The sequence below is a fragment of the Falco punctatus genome (assembly GCF_963210335.1).
Source record: "Falco punctatus genome assembly, chromosome: Z".
Lineage (NCBI taxonomy): Eukaryota > Metazoa > Chordata > Aves > Falconiformes > Falconidae > Falco > Falco punctatus.
The window spans coordinates 26,672,135-26,690,714 of record NC_137586.1 but is presented as its reverse complement, the minus strand read 5'-3'; the positions used below and the strand labels follow the sequence as shown (position 1 = coordinate 26,690,714).

Sequence of the window (18,580 nt, the reverse complement as noted above, 5' to 3'; positions counted from 1 at the left end):
TGTTGAGCTATTTATGCATTTTTATCCTAGCTTAATAACGAACCATCATTTCATTTCCTCAGCACAGGTAACAGAATGGCACTACATGTATCAGATACAGACTCAGCCTAAACTACTGGTTACCCTGACAAATTGTGAGCCATCTGCATATCCCTTTCTCCATATTCCGATCTATGCAGAGAGTACTTCCCCAGTTTACAATAGTAGCAGGATAAGAAGTCAGTACTAGCTAAATGGCAGTATTTTGAGTATATCTATACATGTTAGTAGAGATGTAAATACCATATTATCTGTATATTCATGAGCACACTCCATGCAATGCACCATGGAGAGACTGGATATGATGTCACAAATAAACCCCTTTCAAAACGCATACGTACAAGCACGCTGCATCAAGGTTGCACAAGAAGCCCAAATGATAGCATTTCCTAATGTTCAAATGCTTGATTTTGACACCTTAACATGCTTCTTTCCATGTAGCTGTAGGCACACTCAAAGACAGATGTACCACAAGTTAAGCAACTGTCAACACAAGTGCAGCAGCACCGCTTTATACTCTGCTTAAACCAAACTGTTTTTGTTCAATTTGCATGTCCTCTATTACTGCAAGGTCATGTTGAACGTGAGTCACAGCTGTACTTCCACTTCACTGTGAAGTCAGGTTTGAGCCATCTAAGTTTCTACCCCCACCCGGCACTGGGCATACATAACATTTTGTTCTAGACCTTTTGCCAGTTCTCTTTGTCATGCTCCAGCCCAAGCCCTGGATCTCCTCAGTACAAGAAGAGTTCTAAATGCCAAACATCAGGAACAGACACAGGACACTGCTGATGGAAGGCTGGAAAATCAGGATGACACCTAATAACCATTAAAGGACCGTCTTAAATAACCCATACTACCTATCCCTTCCCCCAGAATTTCATGAATTAATATGCTACCCACACTGGCACCTCCAGTAGCAACAACCCAACAGCACGTCAGCATGACATGTTCATAAAGCACATATTTGCCACAGCCGGAATTTCAAAAGCTGCAAGAACCTTGGGGTGGATAGGGTAAGAGAGGGAATGAAAGTGACTTTCTAAATATAAAGTGAAATAAAATAGATCTTTGCTACCAGAGGAAGAGAACAACATAAAACTGCTGCACACAACCCTTCTTGATTCCTAGGATCCTTGCTGGACACATATATAGCATCAGGGACATTAGTGACAACCATTAGGTAGTATCTAACAAGCCTGCCAGCAAGGTCAACATGAACTGAGCAGGAAATAGAAAAACCTGTTCAGGAAAACAAGCAAGAGAGACTGCTTAAGATGGCACAGGGGCTTTTATGAATGAGTAACACAGGGAGGAAAGATAGAGGACTTCATTGTGTTGAAATGAGTTAACAAAAAGGCTTCTTATATCCAGAGACCTGTTCTTGCACTGTGAAAGCAGTGCCTTGCCATAGCTTAGTACCCAGGTACTTTCTTAGTTTCCAAAATGCCAGGCGGCTACCCTGAGAGCAGGCTAAAGCACTGAGAGATGATGCATCAGCTTCTTCTAAATCAAAATCTTAATTAGGTTTTAAAATGAAAATATTAAAATTGTTTCATTTGAACAAAACTTCACCCTCCCTCCTTGAAACCTTGCACTTAATTGCATTGTTTGAAGGATATTTTAAGTGATTGTGCCATCCCTACAAGACTTGTTGATTTTTAAAGTTAGGGGATTTTTATTTCCTCTCCCTTCCAAAAGCAAGTAATTCTTGTACCTTAATAAAAATAATCCATGTATTTGTGTAAGTCATATGGCACAAAGAGCCATCCCTTACTTTCTCCTCCACCCGACGTGGTATGATTGCAATAAGCCACACAGAAAACACATTTGCTCTCTAAATTCAGAAGTTCCCAGGGATACATGAAGCACACAAAACAATCTCTATGTATTGAAAATGCTCCCACCCATTTATCCTAGCACAAGCTGCACAAGTACTGACAAGTGCCTTGCAAGGAAACCACATCCATTTTTTATTTAATAAAGAGGTACCAAGCATCTCTGACAGTCACACATCTTCATGATTACATCACATCATTATGCTGCTAAAAATTAATCAAGACCTAAAAGGTATATCCTGGAAGGTCCCTTTTGGAGCCCCTGTGCCTAACTGTGTTAATACTACCACACCTACCAGCTACCCGAAGTGCAAGAGGGAGCACATTTCCAATGACGCCCTTTGCTCCAAGGTGCAAGAGACTTCCCTGATAACATGCCACAGACAAATACTGCTAGAGCAGGAAATTATGAGCTGATGCTCACTTATCTTTTTGTCAGTTTTGGATACGCTTCAATAATCAATAACCATTAATGTGCTAGTTCAAAGCTCCCTTCAAGACACTATATAAAGGTGCCAGATGATTCTTCCCAATATAGCTGTGTATATATATATACATTCACACATATATATGTTATTCATAGCAGAAAAAATTGTATAGCAGAAACCCCAAGAAATTACCAATTTGTAATGGAGAACTGAGGTTTAATAAGCATCTCTAGTCATGTGCTTACTCTTCCTGTGGCAGTTGTGTTTATTGCAATTATTTTCCAATCAAAAAACAAGTGTGAACAGAAACCTAATTGGTTTGTGTTTATTTAGGGATTGTTAAATTTTCTTTCCAAAATGTTTGATAAATGGCATACTAGAACTGTAAACAGGTTTCACAAATCAAATGTCTTCAATAAAGGCAACTAAAAATCACTCAGGCTTGACATTGATCTGTACAGAGGTTGCAGTGATTTGAACAGGGGCAAGACTATTTCTAGTTTCTATTCAATATTTTTTAAGTCATAAGGCAGAACTCATTTTTAGACTACAAATGCTCTGATTTAGACTATAAATGGTGAATCTGCTGAAGATGTTAGCTAGGAACACCAACTTCTTGACAGTAAATAAGTAAATAGAACAAAGTAAATAGAACAAAAGCCACTTTAGCAAGGCACAAACAGAACACCAGGAGCTATTGCTTACAAGTGCTAAAGCCCATTAGCTTGTTACAGAATCACAGAGTGGTTTGTGTTGGAAGGGGCCTTTAAAGATTATCTAGTCCAATCCCATTCCATGGGCAGGGACACCTTCCACTAGGCCAGGTTGCTCAAAGCCCCATCCAGCCTGACCTTGAATGCTTCCAATGATGGGGCACCTGCAACTTCTCTGGGCAACCTGTTTCAGTGTCTCACCACCCTCATAGTAAAGGATTTCTGCCCAATATCTAATCTAAATCTAATCTCTTTTAATTTAAAAATGTCCTATCAGTACAGGCCCTGGTAGTAAGTCTCTCCCCATCTTTCGCATATAAGCTCCCTTTAAGTTTGGAAGAAAGGCTGCAGTAAGGCCTCTCTTATAAGGCAGGTTGATGGAGTCTGGTCTTAAAGTCGCTCAACACTCCCTCTTATAGGCTCCCTTTTTTATTGCTTGGGACTAATTAATTGTTTATAAGATTTTGAAGGGACATGATCCTCACATCAATTACTTGTTTCTGACATCCCTATGATAATCTAGCCAAATTACAGATCTCCATTTACGTGGTTTCCTTGCACTCAACAGAGGCTAAGTCCAGAGCTGCACTTCCAGAAGGTGCACCTGCACTGACGCTTCCTTCTATACGCAGCCACAAAACTTCTCCAGTTGCTGCTCTGACTCGTCATAGGACAGCCTAGATCAGATTTGGTTCAGTGACAGCAATGAATCCTTTTCCCTTGCATTCTCAGTCCCTTCCACTGCTGCTGGAGGAAGGAGCTGTCTGCTTTGAATGTAAAGGGGTCAAAAAGACGGACTTGGATGTAATAAATGAAGAGAAAACAGTGAAAGCTGGGACTGGGCCCTGGCAGGAGGAGAGCACTGGCTACAGCAGAACCGGACAAAAGGACTTCTTAGGGCTAGAGATCTGAGAAGGAAAACACCGCAGAGACCTGTAGCCAGCAAATTATGTGTATGCCTGTTGGAAAGGGAGATTAGATAAAAAGCCAGATGAGAAAACTACAATTTCCTGGACAACATGATGAGGAACAGGAGATTAAGCACCCATGGAACAGTTTGTAATGGTAAACAAAAGAGCCCTGCAAGTGAGACAAAGAGACAGGGAGGGAGTCTGGAAGCATGGGCTGTGACTCTCCCGGTGCTTAGCAAGGAAACCGAGACTACAGTGAGAAATCTGTAAACAGTCTTAGCTGGGTGGATGACAAACAGGAACCATGCTTTGAGTATGGATTAATTTATAACACTGAATCAAAAAAGAGAGGCCCTTGATGCTGACTCAGACACCCAAAACTTCCAAGTGCATTTACCCTCCTCTATGTACTCCATTTTCTATCTGTAAAATGGGAATGCAGACCTCCTCAACTCAACACCTGTATTCCATGACCATCACAGAAAGCCCACAAAAAGTAGTTTTCTCTTCAGAACAACAGAGAACAGAGTATATACTTAACATATGCATTCCAAAACCCCATAATTTTATTACCAACTGAACACCAGGTATCCTGCAGACTGACTGAGGCAGAGAGAGCATTACAGATGTAACTGGAGAAACGGTCAAGATGTGAACCAGGGTTGTACATGCAGGTTTGATTTTGGAGTTTGGTAAGTTGTATGCTTGATTTTAAAAACCAAAAAACGTTTCTTGAATTCATATTTGTGTGGATAAATGGATAACACTGCTGGCATTGCAGTGCTTAACTGTGTATTTGAAATCCCTATTTGCAAAAGGAAATTGGTGCCGCCCGAGCCCAGGCAAGGCTAACAAGTGAAAACACTCCTTCTTTTACCCTGGGCCATGCCAGGGCAGTACCAGAACGGCACTTGGTTTAAGCAGCCATTACACATTTAGCTGCCCGCTTCTCACAGGTTACCATAACGAAGAGTAACAAACCCGGCACACACCCGTCAATACGAATCCGCCGGAGCAGCACCGTCCCACCACGGATGGCCCCTCCAGCCGCCTCCTCGACAGCTCGCCCGCGGCCGCAGCCCCCCCGCCCCAGGCCGGGCCCGCTCCCCCCCCCGCGGCGGCGCGGCACAGCCCGGCCCCGGCACGGACCCGGCCGCGGGCAGCGCGCCCCGGGGGCTCCCACCGGCGGGGCCCGGGCCCGGGCCCGGTGACCAGCTCGGGAGGGAGCGAAGCCGAGACGCGCGGCACGGGCCCAGCCCCGGCAGCCAGGCATGCGGGGCACGCAGGGCGTGAAGCCAGGCGCCACCCCGGCCGCCCCCTCGAGGGGGAAAAGGTGCGCCCCCGCCATTTTGAGGCGGTGGGGGGCGGACCCGCCGGCCAGGCTCACCCCGCCATGTTAGGGGCAGCCCCAGAGCCCTCGGGGGTGGGGGATGTGGTTTGGGCCGGATCCGTGCGCCGCCAGGCTGGTCCCGGCAGGGCGCGCCCTCCGCCCCTCCTAGCTGAGGTATCAGGTGGAACCGGTCGGGCGTGCGGGCAGGCAGCGGTGGCCGGAGCGCGGCGGCAGGATGGACGGGCACCGCGGGCTGTGCCTGCTGCTGCTGCTACCGCTGCTGCTGTGCGCGCTGCTGGCGGCCGCCACTCCCGCAGGTGAGAGGAGGAGTGCGCGCTGCCGCCGGCGGGTGCTAGAGCCGCTGGCTCCGCTGGGTTGATACGCTGGGGACGGCCGAGCCCGCCCGGGGCTCCGCGGGCGCTGCGCCGGGTGCTCGGCGCCCCTCGGCTGCGGGCCGGGCTCGGGCGGGGCGGCGTGCCGTGCGGGGGGCACGGGGCGGCGGGGCGGCGGAGCAGGTGCCTGGCCCCCGGCGGGACGTGCGGAGCCTGGAGCGCGCTGTGCGGGGTGCCCGCGGCGTCGAACGGTCTCGGAGAACGGGCCGGTGGCAGCGGGGCAGCCGGGCCCCGCGGGGAGGGCGCTGCCGGCCGGCCCGGCTCCTCGCCGGGAGGCGGAGGGGCGCTCGGGTCCCGCCCGGCTGGGGTTTGCGGGGGGCGGCGGGGGCGCAGGTCCTGCGCGGGCACTGCCCGGCGCTGCGCGGCTTGCAACCTGCCTAACGGCTGTATGTGAACAGAAAAAAACTTGAAAGACACTTCTCGCTTTCCCCCTCCAACTCTGAAAATCTAAGGTGCTTTGTTTCTAATCCTAATGCTTATCTCTGTCAATTGACGTTATGCTTACAGAACGTCCGTAAGTGCTGTTTAAGGAAAAAAGCCAGTCATTCATGTTAATATTTCACTGCCGTAAGGTTCATGTTTCACAGCCTTTTACAGTAAACCCCGTTGCCGTTTCTCCACATGCCTTTGCGCTGTGGTCTTCGGTATTAGTTCATCCTGGGTTTATTTACGTAATTAAATTGTATGTGTTAAATGTCGAAGCCAAGCTTATGGCAGGTCCTGCTTTCTCAATGAATAGATAATAGGCAACTGCAAATTTTGTTGTTCAGAACGGGTTTATGAAACTGAGCTGCCTCTTAATAGCCTAGTTGTCTGACCTGGGTGGGGGAAGGAATTTGTAGAGTGCTTGAGAGTTTTAGCTGGGTGCTTTGATCTTCAGGAGTAGGGAGGTGAAATGCGCTGGAGGTGTGATCCCGTCCCGGCCAAGGGACTGTCCCAGCCCTGTAAGTCAGGGGCTTGGGGTAGCCGTTTTCCAGCAGGCTAGTGCCATTACGGGGTTGTGGTGAATATGGGCTGCAGATCCAAGAACCAGGGAAATCTTAACCTTAGTCCTGTTGTGGGTATTACCACCATGACCTAAAATAACCTGGATACTCTGTGCTGCTGGCAGTCTTGTGTCTGCGGGGTAGGCATATTCCTTCGTTTGGTATGCAGTGGGTTATGTCTTCTGGGGAAATGGTAAAGGTGTTGAAACAATCGCTTGTTGTGGGAGGAGAGTACATTTTCCCATGATACTAAGGAAGCTTTTTCCCGTAGGCAGATTAGCAGGTTAGCTGCATTCTCTGTATGTGAGTCAGGCCGGGTGAAACCCGGCTTGGAAAAGAACTCAATTGTTATGGAAAACTGCAAGTGCAGAAGGAGTAAGAAGAGGATGTAGAAAATGCACATACCTAACTAAGGATTGGTTGCTCCTGTGGGAGTGTTAGCTGCAAAGACAGTGGGACGCTGAACTGTCTCCCTGTCTGGGTGCCACTTGGGCTAACAAAACCTGCACAGCTTCTGCAGTCAGAACTTCTGAGGCTCAAACTACTTAAAGTCAGCATAAAAGCAAGACTTGTCTCTGATATCACCCATTTAGCTTAGTCTTCAGAAAGAGGCTACAACAAACCTTTGTTTCTGTTTCACCACTCCTGCAATACTAAGTCCTGTCCTGTGTGTGGTTCACATGTCCATCAATCCACTTTATTCTGTCTCTTACTCCAATGTCTCACACTAATGCTTTAGGGCTTTTTTGTGAGCTTTTTGTTTTTTTCCAACCCAACCTGTGAACATAAGTTGCAAAGCATTATTTATATCTGATCACAAAACGCAAGTAAGGATGAAGTGTTACTATTTGCTCTTCCAGATTTCTACAATAATTTAAGTCTTTGGAATGGAATAAAAGTAGTATGACTGCAATTTGATAATATCAACCACTTACTGAGGGAAAGGTGTTTAACATGGCACTGTACACTGTGCTTTATTATGGTACTCTGAGAACTGTGGTCAGCTTAGAATAAAGGGTCCGTTGCCAAGCAAGCATCTGCAGGGTCTTTTGCACTCAAGCTATAAGCTTGAGAAAAGAGGCATTGCTTAGCTAATTATCATTTACGTTATCTGATATCTGTATGACCTATGTTCTTCAAGCTGGTTTTATGGGTTCTGTTATTTACAGCTCAAGTTAGAGACCTGGGATTTATGTATTATACAAGTAAACTTTGCAGTCTTTAATAGTATTGCTGACATAATAATGTGGCTTGAAGACCTGAGAGCAGGATTTATGTAGTTCTGCCCATCATAATTACAACACATATAGGCCAAAGTGACTGTTTTGGCATTTGAATTAATTTTCTTTAAGACTGGTTCTGTTGGTGTAATTTAGACGTCAGTCTTCGTGCAGCGTACTGCAAAGATTTTTCCATATCACTGTTCTGGCAAAGAGTTCTCTTATACCTCAGTTTTCCAGTGAAGACAGCCTGTGTCTGGAGCTTGTCAAATACTTGTTAAGTGGAGCTAAGGTAACTTAGTTAAAAATGCTAAAGAGCACCAATGTGTGCTGTATTTCTGTACACCTCTTTAGGAGGTTACACAGTCTAGGCAGCACACTAATGCTGTGCGTCAGACTTTCATAGTAATAACTGGAAAGGAACAGATACCTAAAGTTGCTGTTCTTGAGAATCTATAGTGGAAAACACACATACTTGTGTGCTTATGTATTTCTTGTGTGAGAATTCCTATACTTCAAAATGTAAGTTGTAAGCATTTTTCATTCTAGAACTGTATCAAAACTTTTATTCATTGAATAACAAAGGGGCGATCCTTCAACACTGTTCATGGCTTGTACACACATCTGCTTACTAAAGAAGACTCTCCTTTATACTCCAGTTGGGGGGGGTTGTGGCTAAAATAATCCACAAATATTGATAGAAACTGAGGTAAGGTTAAAAGAAATTCTTCACAGACAGTAAAATTCCACACCCATGGAGTTTAGTCTGGTGGATGTCTGATTTTTGGGAACGGTGCTAGTTCATGGTCAGTATCTGCTTGTGCGGTTTTAACTTGTTAGCATGACAGAACTGAGTTGGGTCTGAAGGAGTTCTGAACTGAGCCATCTGAAGGCTGTCATACAAGACAGAGCAGTCAGGAGTGGGTGGCTTGCCCATATGGTTTGTCAAGTTCCTGTCGCGTTCAGAGGCAGAACAAAACTTGAAGTGATAGATGTCTGATGTATGAAGCAACCATAGCTGTCAGCTCTACTACTTTGCACTCTTGAGTAGAAACTACAGATTGTCTGACCATCTTGCCCATGAATTGGAAGGAGATCTCAGATGACTGGCCCCATCGCATCTTCATGCATGAAGTTGGCCTGTTCAGGCTTCAAATTGGATACAGTATACCACGCATCTCTCTTTCCCTAGAGATCACTTGTGCATAGCTTTTGGCTTTATGTTCTGAGTTCCAGTTCTAGCTTATCTGAGGGCAGTGTGCTTTTTCTTTACTGCATACCTTATTTTCAGGTTATCTAAGCTGAGGAAGCTGCTACTGCAGTTACATTAGCCTGGTGCAAAGTTTTACAAGTCCCAGCACTTAGCGTAATCTGGCACCACCGTGTAAAATAATACTGGTGCCCTGGGGTACTTGAAGCAGTATCTATTGTAACTGTTCAGGTGGTAGGAGCACCTGACAGCCGTTTTGACAAGGTATTTCTGGTGACATGGAAAAGCATTTTGGGTGGTGATAAGAATCCTTGAATAGGGATATAGGTTGTCTTTTGAATAATAAAGGGAATAAAAATTGTCAAGTGTTTGAAAACCGGTCTTAATTTTTCTGTTGATAAGGCCCTCTTGAATTCTTCAGAGTAAATCATGATGTCTAGTTTATTTTTAAAAAGGACAAGAAATCTGTACTTCAATAACGGCAACTTCTTGATTTTTTTCATTTTAGGGAGTAGTGGAACCAGCAGTTCAAAAGGAAGAAGTTTTGCTGGCCAGAAGGTTTCAAATACAAATAATGCCTCTGAAGAGTTATATGAAGTGGATGAATTTGCAGCAAAAGCCCTCACAGGAAAGCTGACTACAGTTTTTCTTCCTATGATCTATATCATTGTTTTTATCATTGGTTTGCCAAGCAATGCCATGGCCCTCTGGGTCTTCTTTTTCCGAACAAAGAAGAAACATCCAGCTGTGATTTATATGGTTAACTTAGCACTGGCAGACCTCTTTTTTGTTGTCTGGTTCCCACTGAAGATTGCATACCATGTAAATGGCAATAACTGGCTATTCGGCGAAGGTCTCTGCAAAGTACTTGTTGGATTTTTCTATGGAAATATGTACTCTTCCATTCTTTTTATGACGTGTCTCAGTGTGCAACGGTATTGGGTTGTAGTGAACCCCATAGTGCATTCAAGAAAGAAATCTGAAATTGCCTTGGGCATCTCCCTTGCTATCTGGATACTGATTTTGCTGGGCACTATTCCATTGTATCTTGTTAATCAAACGGCATATATTTCAAATCTTAACATCACTACCTGCCACGATGTGTTGCCTGAAAATGTTTTGGCTCATGATATGTTCAGTTATTTCCTCTCACTTGCAGTTGGACTCTTCTTAATCCCAGCTCTTCTCACTGCTGTTGCTTACATACTAATGATTAAAACTCTGAATGCTTCCATCTCAGATATAAGCACTAGCAAGAAACGAAAAAGAGCAATCAAACTCATTATCGTTGTGCTATCCATGTATCTCATCTGTTTTACGCCTAGCAATGTGCTGCTTGTTGTGCATTATTTGCTCCTCAAAACCTACAGCCAGAGCTATCTGTATGTGTCATACATAACTGCACTGTGTCTTTCTACTTTGAACAGTTGCATCGATCCATTCATCTATTACTATATTTCAAAAGACTTCAGAGACAACCTTAAAAATGCTCTTCTTTGCCGAAGTGTGCGAACTACAAGGAGGATGCAAGTGTCTCTCTCATCAGGCAGATACCCCAGAAAATCAAATTCATATTCTTCAAACTCAAATGGGACCACTAAATCAACCTACTGAGTTTAATCCTAGAAAAGTGAACTTTTATTACTACTGCTGAAAGGGTGTAAGTGACAACAGAGTTACTTTTTACAAGGGAGTCTGAAGAAACATCTCTGCTTTTTAATTACATGGAAACCTGGATTTTGGAACTGGCAGCTGCTTACCCTGTGTAGAAATTGTAAACAGATAAAATCTTCCCACTAGACTGGAAAAAAAATCATGACATCTCAGATGCTCTGCAGAAATGCTGCTGACCTGGCAGTGAGTTGTGGTTGAAGGCATTTTTGTTTAATATCAAAGTTGTTAAAAAAGCAAAATGTCACTGGAATGTTATGTAGTGTTGCTCTAGTATATTTAATTAACAGAGAAATCTGTTTTGTTTGGCTTTAACTGTAATGTATTAAACAACTGAACAGATTTAATTTAGTATGTAGGATCTTGCTGTGTGTACCTGCTTACACTGAACATAATTTGAAGTTGTAGAGAGGAGAGGAGAATCCATTTCACCATCTTGGTGTAGACTATATTATCTTTAGTATCATGTAATTTTATATTGTTTTCCAAGTTACCACACTGTAAATACTAACATGGAAGAAGCTTGTAAAGTTTATCCTAGTGAGTTGACAAGCTGAACTGGTTACCAGCTAGCACTGTGATAAAATGTTAGAGATTATTCACTGTTATGTAATGCTTGCCAGTACGTGATCTTAAATGGAGCTATTTACAAAGCTTTGATGAATAGCTGTTTGATTTTTATATAATGTGCCTTGTATTTTTTAGGATATCTAAATATGATTATTTTTTTATAACATATTTGATTTGGGTGCTTTCTTCTGTGCTTTTACATGTTCTCCAAAATGCTGAGAAGTTGAACTTGCCTTGTTTCATGTAGCAAAGATCTTATTCCTAACAGTGAATTAGGAGTCTGACAACTGTAATGCCTAAATGGGTTAAGTAAAATTTACCTAATGACACACTTCATTAGGGTGAAGTTGTTCCCTTATTAGCAGATAAGTAAAACCAAATAGTTCAGAATTGTGGGGGAATAATGAGATATAACCAAACACTCTAACATCAGCCCCAGTGGACTTCTGAAATATCCTGGATGAGGGAAGAGGACATAAGATATTTGTGACCACTCAGGAATATGGAATCACATTTACTTCTGATCTGAAAAGCTGATGGGTATGTGTGTGATGGTAGGATTTAAATGCATTTTTTTCCAAGTCTCGCAGTCCTGATGCGTTTCACCACTTGTACATTGAACTTGTATCCAATGACCTGTCTGAGACTTAAGTGTAGCTGGGTCGCTACAAAAAAAAGCAAGTGGAAAAGCCCTCAGTCCAAACAGTACTCTGAGGCAGCTGGTATATAGATGGGAAGTGTTCATCACTTCAGATAGGGAGAGTAAGAAAGCAGGTAGACTGAACCGTAGGAAGAATTTGAGCAGTCTTGTACAGCTTAAAGACTGTAGGTATTTATATAATTATTTCTTTCTGTGTGCTAGTCTGTTCCTTTGATTGTTCTTTGGTTTCTACATTCTGCCCCTACTTTAGTAACAAGGATTTTTTCCCCCATACGTAGTAGTAAAGATTAAGAGGTTTGTTTAATGCATTTGATTACTCATCTCAAGGATTAATTAAGCTCTAGCTCTCCTTTTGCCTGCTGCAGTCTTGTCTCAGCAGATGCTTAGCATGAAAGTAGGATGTTTGGTGGTGGTATTTCAGAAGTCCAGGCTAAGATAGCAACTCTCATTAATGAGTATCTCTGAAGAGCAGAGAGTTTACAATAGATGCAGTGGAACACAAACACTTCTCAGACATAAACAGTTTGCTCTTCCTGTTTCCTGGCAAAAATGCAGGGAAATAATTATTTATTACTGAAGATGTAATACAGATCCTTACTGGAAAATAACTGTACATAAGAGGCCATAGCACTGGAATGATTTGGGAAGAAGGGGGATGCACCACCTTCACATACTGCCATCTGAACTCTTCTTCCCTTAGCTTGTGTATGATAAACAGAATACGAGAATGTATTTTTATCTTACTGAACAGCCTAGCGTCTTTTCTAGTGCGCAGTATGTGGTAGTGAATAAACCAAGGAAGGGCGCATAGTTCATGTGATTACAGCACTGCTGGTGTTCTGCCAGGAGTCCAAGGGTTACAGGCTGTACATTGTGAAGATGATGAATTGTCTGTGCGTGTCTATGTAATGCCATAAAGGTATCACCTATGATTCATGTTTAATATAGTCAGTCTTTTAGGGGGCGAGATTTATTTCTTGTCATTATTTAATCAGAAATATAGCACATTATGCTTATATCTATGATCTCACTCTTTTCTTCCTTTCCTGTTGTTGGTGGGATCAGAGCTGGGGACTCCAGTCAGTCAAACCAGTCCGCTGCAGCTCGCGTGAAGGGATGTGCTGATCTTCTTGATCCTCTCCTCCCTTCTAGCCTTCTTCATCTGTGGATTGACAAAGCAGGTTTCAAGGAGGAATCTTCCATGTCATACCTGCAGCAACAGCGGAGATCTGCCAATGACATGTAAGAGTTAGATGTTGCTGTGGTGTTTTTGAAAGCATTTTGAGAAAAAGTTTTAATTAATAGGATGTTTTCTTTTAAAAGAAGGTTGTACTATGTGTGGCAAACTTTGGACAATACTATTCAAGGAACCCACAGTCATCTAAGTGAAGCTTATTCCCTCAAACTATGCTCACTGGGAGTTGAAAAGATCTTTTAAGTCTAGTTATAATAGAAATTAGTAATATCTTCTTTGCTCTTCATTCGCTGTTTTAGTGATACTGTCTGGGCTCATGTCTTTAGGGGCAGATAGGGAGGGACATCTCTGCATCTAACTATTGTGTGGTTAGGAGGGGAAGAAGAGAACTGGTACTTAGAATTTCATCAAGTATCCAGTTGCATTTATAGCATGTATCTTCTACATACACAATGCTGCAAGTGTTGTCTGCCTCTAATGCAACTCAAGTGTTGCAGACTAAACTAATTGCAGATAAAGAGGAGAAACCTTTATAAGAATTGTTTTGCTTCTTTTTATCCTGGAAACAAGGACAAATTGTGGGAAAATTTTCCCATCTCTAGCTGCATTGCAAATGCTCATCCTGAATTTAGGATGAATTATTTTGCTCCAGTTAACAGAGCAGGTAGACCAGGCTAGTTGGTCAATCAATGTGAACCAATTCTTGAACTGACAATCGTGTGCCTGTGCAGTCAGGTAGTGATGGGGCAAGAACGTACCCTAGGAGTAGGGAGCTGGCTGCTTAACCTCCTCTAGGACTATACCCTCAGGCAAGATTGATCGGTATAGAGTGATTGTCTTCAGCTAACAATAAATATATTCCTGAACAGTGCCAACTTGACAATTCTAAACCAAAGAGATACAAAAACATCCCCACCTAAGGCTGACTTAAGATTTGCATGCTACATAAGTAATCACTGCAACATTCATGAACACATCAGGAAGTGGAAATCAGTGTAATTATGTGCCCAGTGTCATGGTTTCACAAACAGCTCAAGCGTGTGCTACAGCTAAGAGAGGTAGGCTAGTCTTTCCCTTAACCTTACTGCTTGTGATCACACTGTTCCCTTGTACTGTTAACAACCGTGTGTGACTTTGGGGTGGATTTGATCCGTCTCAGGTTAAAGTTAAACCAGGAGGAGGGAGGAAAGTTTACCTTCAACTTGGAACAGCATTTGTCTAGTTTGCTGGATGAGCTCAGCACAAGGGAGAAGGTCAGACCACCTTTTGCCACCAACACGTGCTTGCACTAAGCAGCTACAAGCACAGGAGCAGTGAAGGTTCTGGCAAACCTAAGTAGCAGGGAGGAAGCCTCTACCCATGACCATAGCAATGGCTTTGCTGGCTCAGACCGAGGGTCCATATAGCTTGTCCAACATAATCTGCTGAGCCATGTCTTTGGAGGTGAACAAGACAGCAAGATGTCAAGGGATATGTCAAAAACCAGTAGGACTGCTGCACAAGGCATCTGGCCAACATACCAGATGCACAGAAAATGTGGCCAGGGAAGTTTGTTTCTTCGCGCCACATGATTGCTGTGTTATGAGTCTGCTGAAATGTGCTCTGAATTTCAGGAAAAAAGGAGTTGAATTCCAGGGGAGCTAAGCTCATTGGCATCAGTGAGGAAACCTGCTGCTGAGAAGGACTAATCTGTAACTTGAAGTGTGCAAAACAGCAACGAAAAGGAGTTACAGGCAGGTACCCAGGCAGGAGTGAGAACAGTGCAGGCACGTATCATACCTCCCACATTCCTAACATCCAGGTATTTTCAGCATGAGAGTTTCCTATTTGTCTAGTTTAATTAGTAACACTGTTGGGTGTCTTGCTGTGAAAACCTGATTTTATTTGCTTTGAACCAGGGTCCACTAGGCTCATTTGGTAACCCCTGGTTCTTAAAGGGTTGAGATAGATGCACTGGATGGACACATCACAAGAAGTGGAGGGTCCCCTGCCTACTCACCACCAGGCAGATGGAGGGGACCTAAGTGACAGGGAGGAGTGGAAACAGGTCCCTGCTTAGGCCAGCAGGCAAATCACACACACACACACACACACACACACACACACACTCAGCCCCCTTCACTTTCCCAGGTATGTGTCATGGTTTAACCCTGGCTGGTAATTAAGCCCCACAAAGCCACTCAGTCACTCCCCCTCACCCAGGGAGTTGGGGAGGAGAGTTGGAAAGGAAGGTGAAACTCAAGGGTTGAGATTAGAACAACGTAATAATTGAAATAAAAAGGAAAGAGGAATAATAACAACAGTATCAGTTATAATGAAAAGGAATGAGAGGGGGAGAGCAATGAAGCCGTAGGGAAGGGAGGAAGCCAAACAAGTGATGCACAATACAGCTGCTCCCCACCCGCTGACCCATGCCCAGCCAGTCCCCCAGCAATGGTTGGCCCACCCCAGCCAGCCCCCCCAGTTTATACTCCCAGCACGGTGCCCCATGGTATGACATACCTCTGTGGCTAGCTGGGGTCAGCTGTCCTGGCTGTGTCCCTCCCAGTGACTGGTGCCCCTCCAGCCCTCTGGCTGGCAAGACACTAAAAAGTCCTTGACAGTATAAACATCACCCAGCAACAACTGAAAACATGGGGGTGTTATCAGCATTGTTTTCACTCCAAAGCCAAAACACGGCACTGGCCAGCTACTAATAGAAATTTAACTCTATCCCAGCCAAAACCAGGACAGTATCCACTCCTTATTCCATACCATTTATGTCATGATACATATTCCAATACATCATCACCTCTCCTATCCTTTAACATAAATACATAGATATCATTCCCTTAGTCTATGGACCATTCCTCTAAAGTCCATCGAGTTCATTTAGTCCATGACGTCTGGTTCCATCTGTTGTAACAGTTTTTCTAGTCAGGGAAGATGACACGAGGTGTTGGATTGTTGCATTTTGAAGCCAGTTCTGATTCTGTAATGGCTGGGCTGATCTGGTTTCACCCAAGTCATTTCTTGTTGGTGTGGCAGTTGAAAAGGAGTCACATTCAGATCATCAAATCCAAAGTGGTAGAGATGAATGCCACAAGATGCCCAGTACTAATAGCCATATAGAAGTGACAATATACAATGTGATGTAACAACATCACACAGCTCAATTCATTTCACCCAAAATCAAAGCCCCTTGAGGCACACTTTGAACTTCCCCATCCTCCTGCCTTTCCCACCGAGTGTTCCCATGTCATTGAGCAAAAGCAATCCCACAGATGGGTATGCTTTTGCCTGAGGCAGGAATGATCCACACAGTTCTCCCCACCATGTTTTTAAGGTGCACTACAGGAACTTTATCCCCTTCTACAGTACAAAAAAGCTTTGACTGTGCAGGGCCAGCTCCACTGGTATTAACCAACCAGGTGGCTTTTGTTAAATGTGTTTCCCAATGTTTGAAAGTTCCACCACCCATTGCTTTCAGTGCAGTCTTTAACACTCCATTACATCACTCAGTTTTTCCGGAGGCTGGTGCATGATAGGGAATGTGATATACGCACTCAGTGCCATGCTCTTTGGCCCAAGTGTCTCTGGGATTGTTTCAGAAATGAGTTCCGTTGTCTGATTCAATTCTTTCTGGGGTGCCGTGTCACCACAAGACCTGTCTTTCAAGGCCCAGGATAGTGTTCTGGGCAGTGGCATGGGGCACAGGGTATGTTTCCAGACATCTGGTGGTTGCCTCCACCATTGTAAGCACTTGGCACTTGCCATGGCAGGTCTGTGGGAGTGTGAGATAGTCAGTCTGCCAAGCTAGCCCGTATCTATTTCAGCTGTTGTCCTCCATGCCACAGAGGCTTTAACTGTTTGGCTTGCTTAATTGCAGCGCATGTCTGACATTCATGGATTACCTGTGCAATAGTGTCCATGATTAAGCTCACCCCTTGATCTCAGGCCCATCTATATATTGCATCTCTTCCTTGATGACCTGAAGTGCCATGGGCCCACCAAGCTATAAATAATTCACCTTGATGTTGCTAATCCAGGTCTGCCTGAGCCACTTCAATCTTGGCTGCCTGATGTACCTGCTGGTTGTTTAGATGTTCCTCAGTGGTCTGACTCTTGGGTACGTGAGCATCTACGTGACATACTTTTACAACCAGGTTCTCCACCCGAGCGGTGATATCTTGCCATAACGTGGCAGCCCAGATGGGTTTACCTCTGCCTTGCCAATTACTTTGCATCCTTTGCCGTAACCACCCCCACAGGGTATTTGCCACCATCCATGAGTCAGTATAGAGGTAAAGTATGGGCGACCTTTCTTGTTCAGCAACATCTAAAGCCAGCTGAATAGCTTTCACCTCCAGAAACTGGCTCAATTCACCTTCTCCTTCAGCAGTTTCTGCAACTTGTCATAGGGGACTCCATACAGCCTCCTTCCACCTCTGATGCTTTCCTACGATACAGCAGGACCCATCAGTAAACAAGGCATAGTGCTTCTCATGTTCTGGCAGTTCATTGTACAATGGGGCTTCTTCAGCACATGTCACCTCTTCCTCTGGTGACATAATAATAATTGCCAAGATTCCTGGACAACTGGGATTTCCTGTTCGAACTCAACTGTGTAATCAGCACAACCCACTTACTCCACGTAGCATCAGTTGCGTGATGTGTAGAAGAAACCTTCCCTTTAAACACCCAGCCCAGCACTGGTAAGCGGGGTGCCAAGAGGAGCTGCGCTTTGGTACCAATCACTTCTGAAGCAGCTTGAACGCCTTTGTAAGCTGCCAGTATCTCTTTTTTGGTTGGAGTACAGTGGGACTCAGATCCTCTGTGTCCCCGAGTCCAATAGCCCAAGGGTCAACCTCGAGTTTCCCCTGGTGCTTTCTGCCAGAGGCTTCAGGTAGGGCCATTCTCCCGGCTGCAGTGTAGAGCACATTCTTTACATCTTGCCCAGTCCGAGCTGGGCCAAGCACTACTGCTTGAACAATCTGCTGTTTAATTTGCCCAAAGGCTTGTCGTTGCTCAGGGCCCCATTTAAAATCATTCTTCTTTCAAGCTGCATGACAGAGAAGGCTTACAATCATACTGTAGTTTGCAATGTGCGTTCTCCAAAAGCCCACAACACCTAAGAAAGCCTGAGTTTCTCTTTTTAGTTGGTGGAGACATAGCTGTTATTTTTTGATCACATCCATCAGGATTTCACAACACCTATCTTGCCATTTTATTCCCCAAAACTAGATCCCCTATGAGGGTCGCTTGACTTTACTTTGTTTTATGGCAAAACCAGCTTTCAGAAAGATTTGGAAAATTTTCTCCCCTTTCTCAAAAACTTCTGCTGTATTGCCCCATGCGATGATGTCATCAATGTATTGCAGATGTTGTGAAGCTCCACCTTGTTCCAGTACAGCCTGGATCAGTCCATGGCAGATAG

The 18,580-nt window shown here is 44.3% G+C and overlaps 1 protein-coding gene across 1 annotated transcript; it reads left to right on the top strand.

Moving 5' to 3' along the window:
• Positions 1-5,348: 5,348 nt before the first annotated feature.
• On the top strand, positions 5,349-11,474 carry F2RL1 (F2R like trypsin receptor 1). The gene is made up of 2 exons (XM_080371830.1): positions 5,349-5,576; positions 9,576-11,474. The coding sequence occupies exons 1-2, from the start codon at positions 5,495-5,497 to the stop codon at positions 10,679-10,681; spliced, it is 1,188 nt and encodes a 395-aa protein (XP_080227956.1). The 5' UTR covers positions 5,349-5,494; the 3' UTR covers positions 10,682-11,474.
• Positions 11,475-18,580: the final 7,106 nt, after the last annotated feature.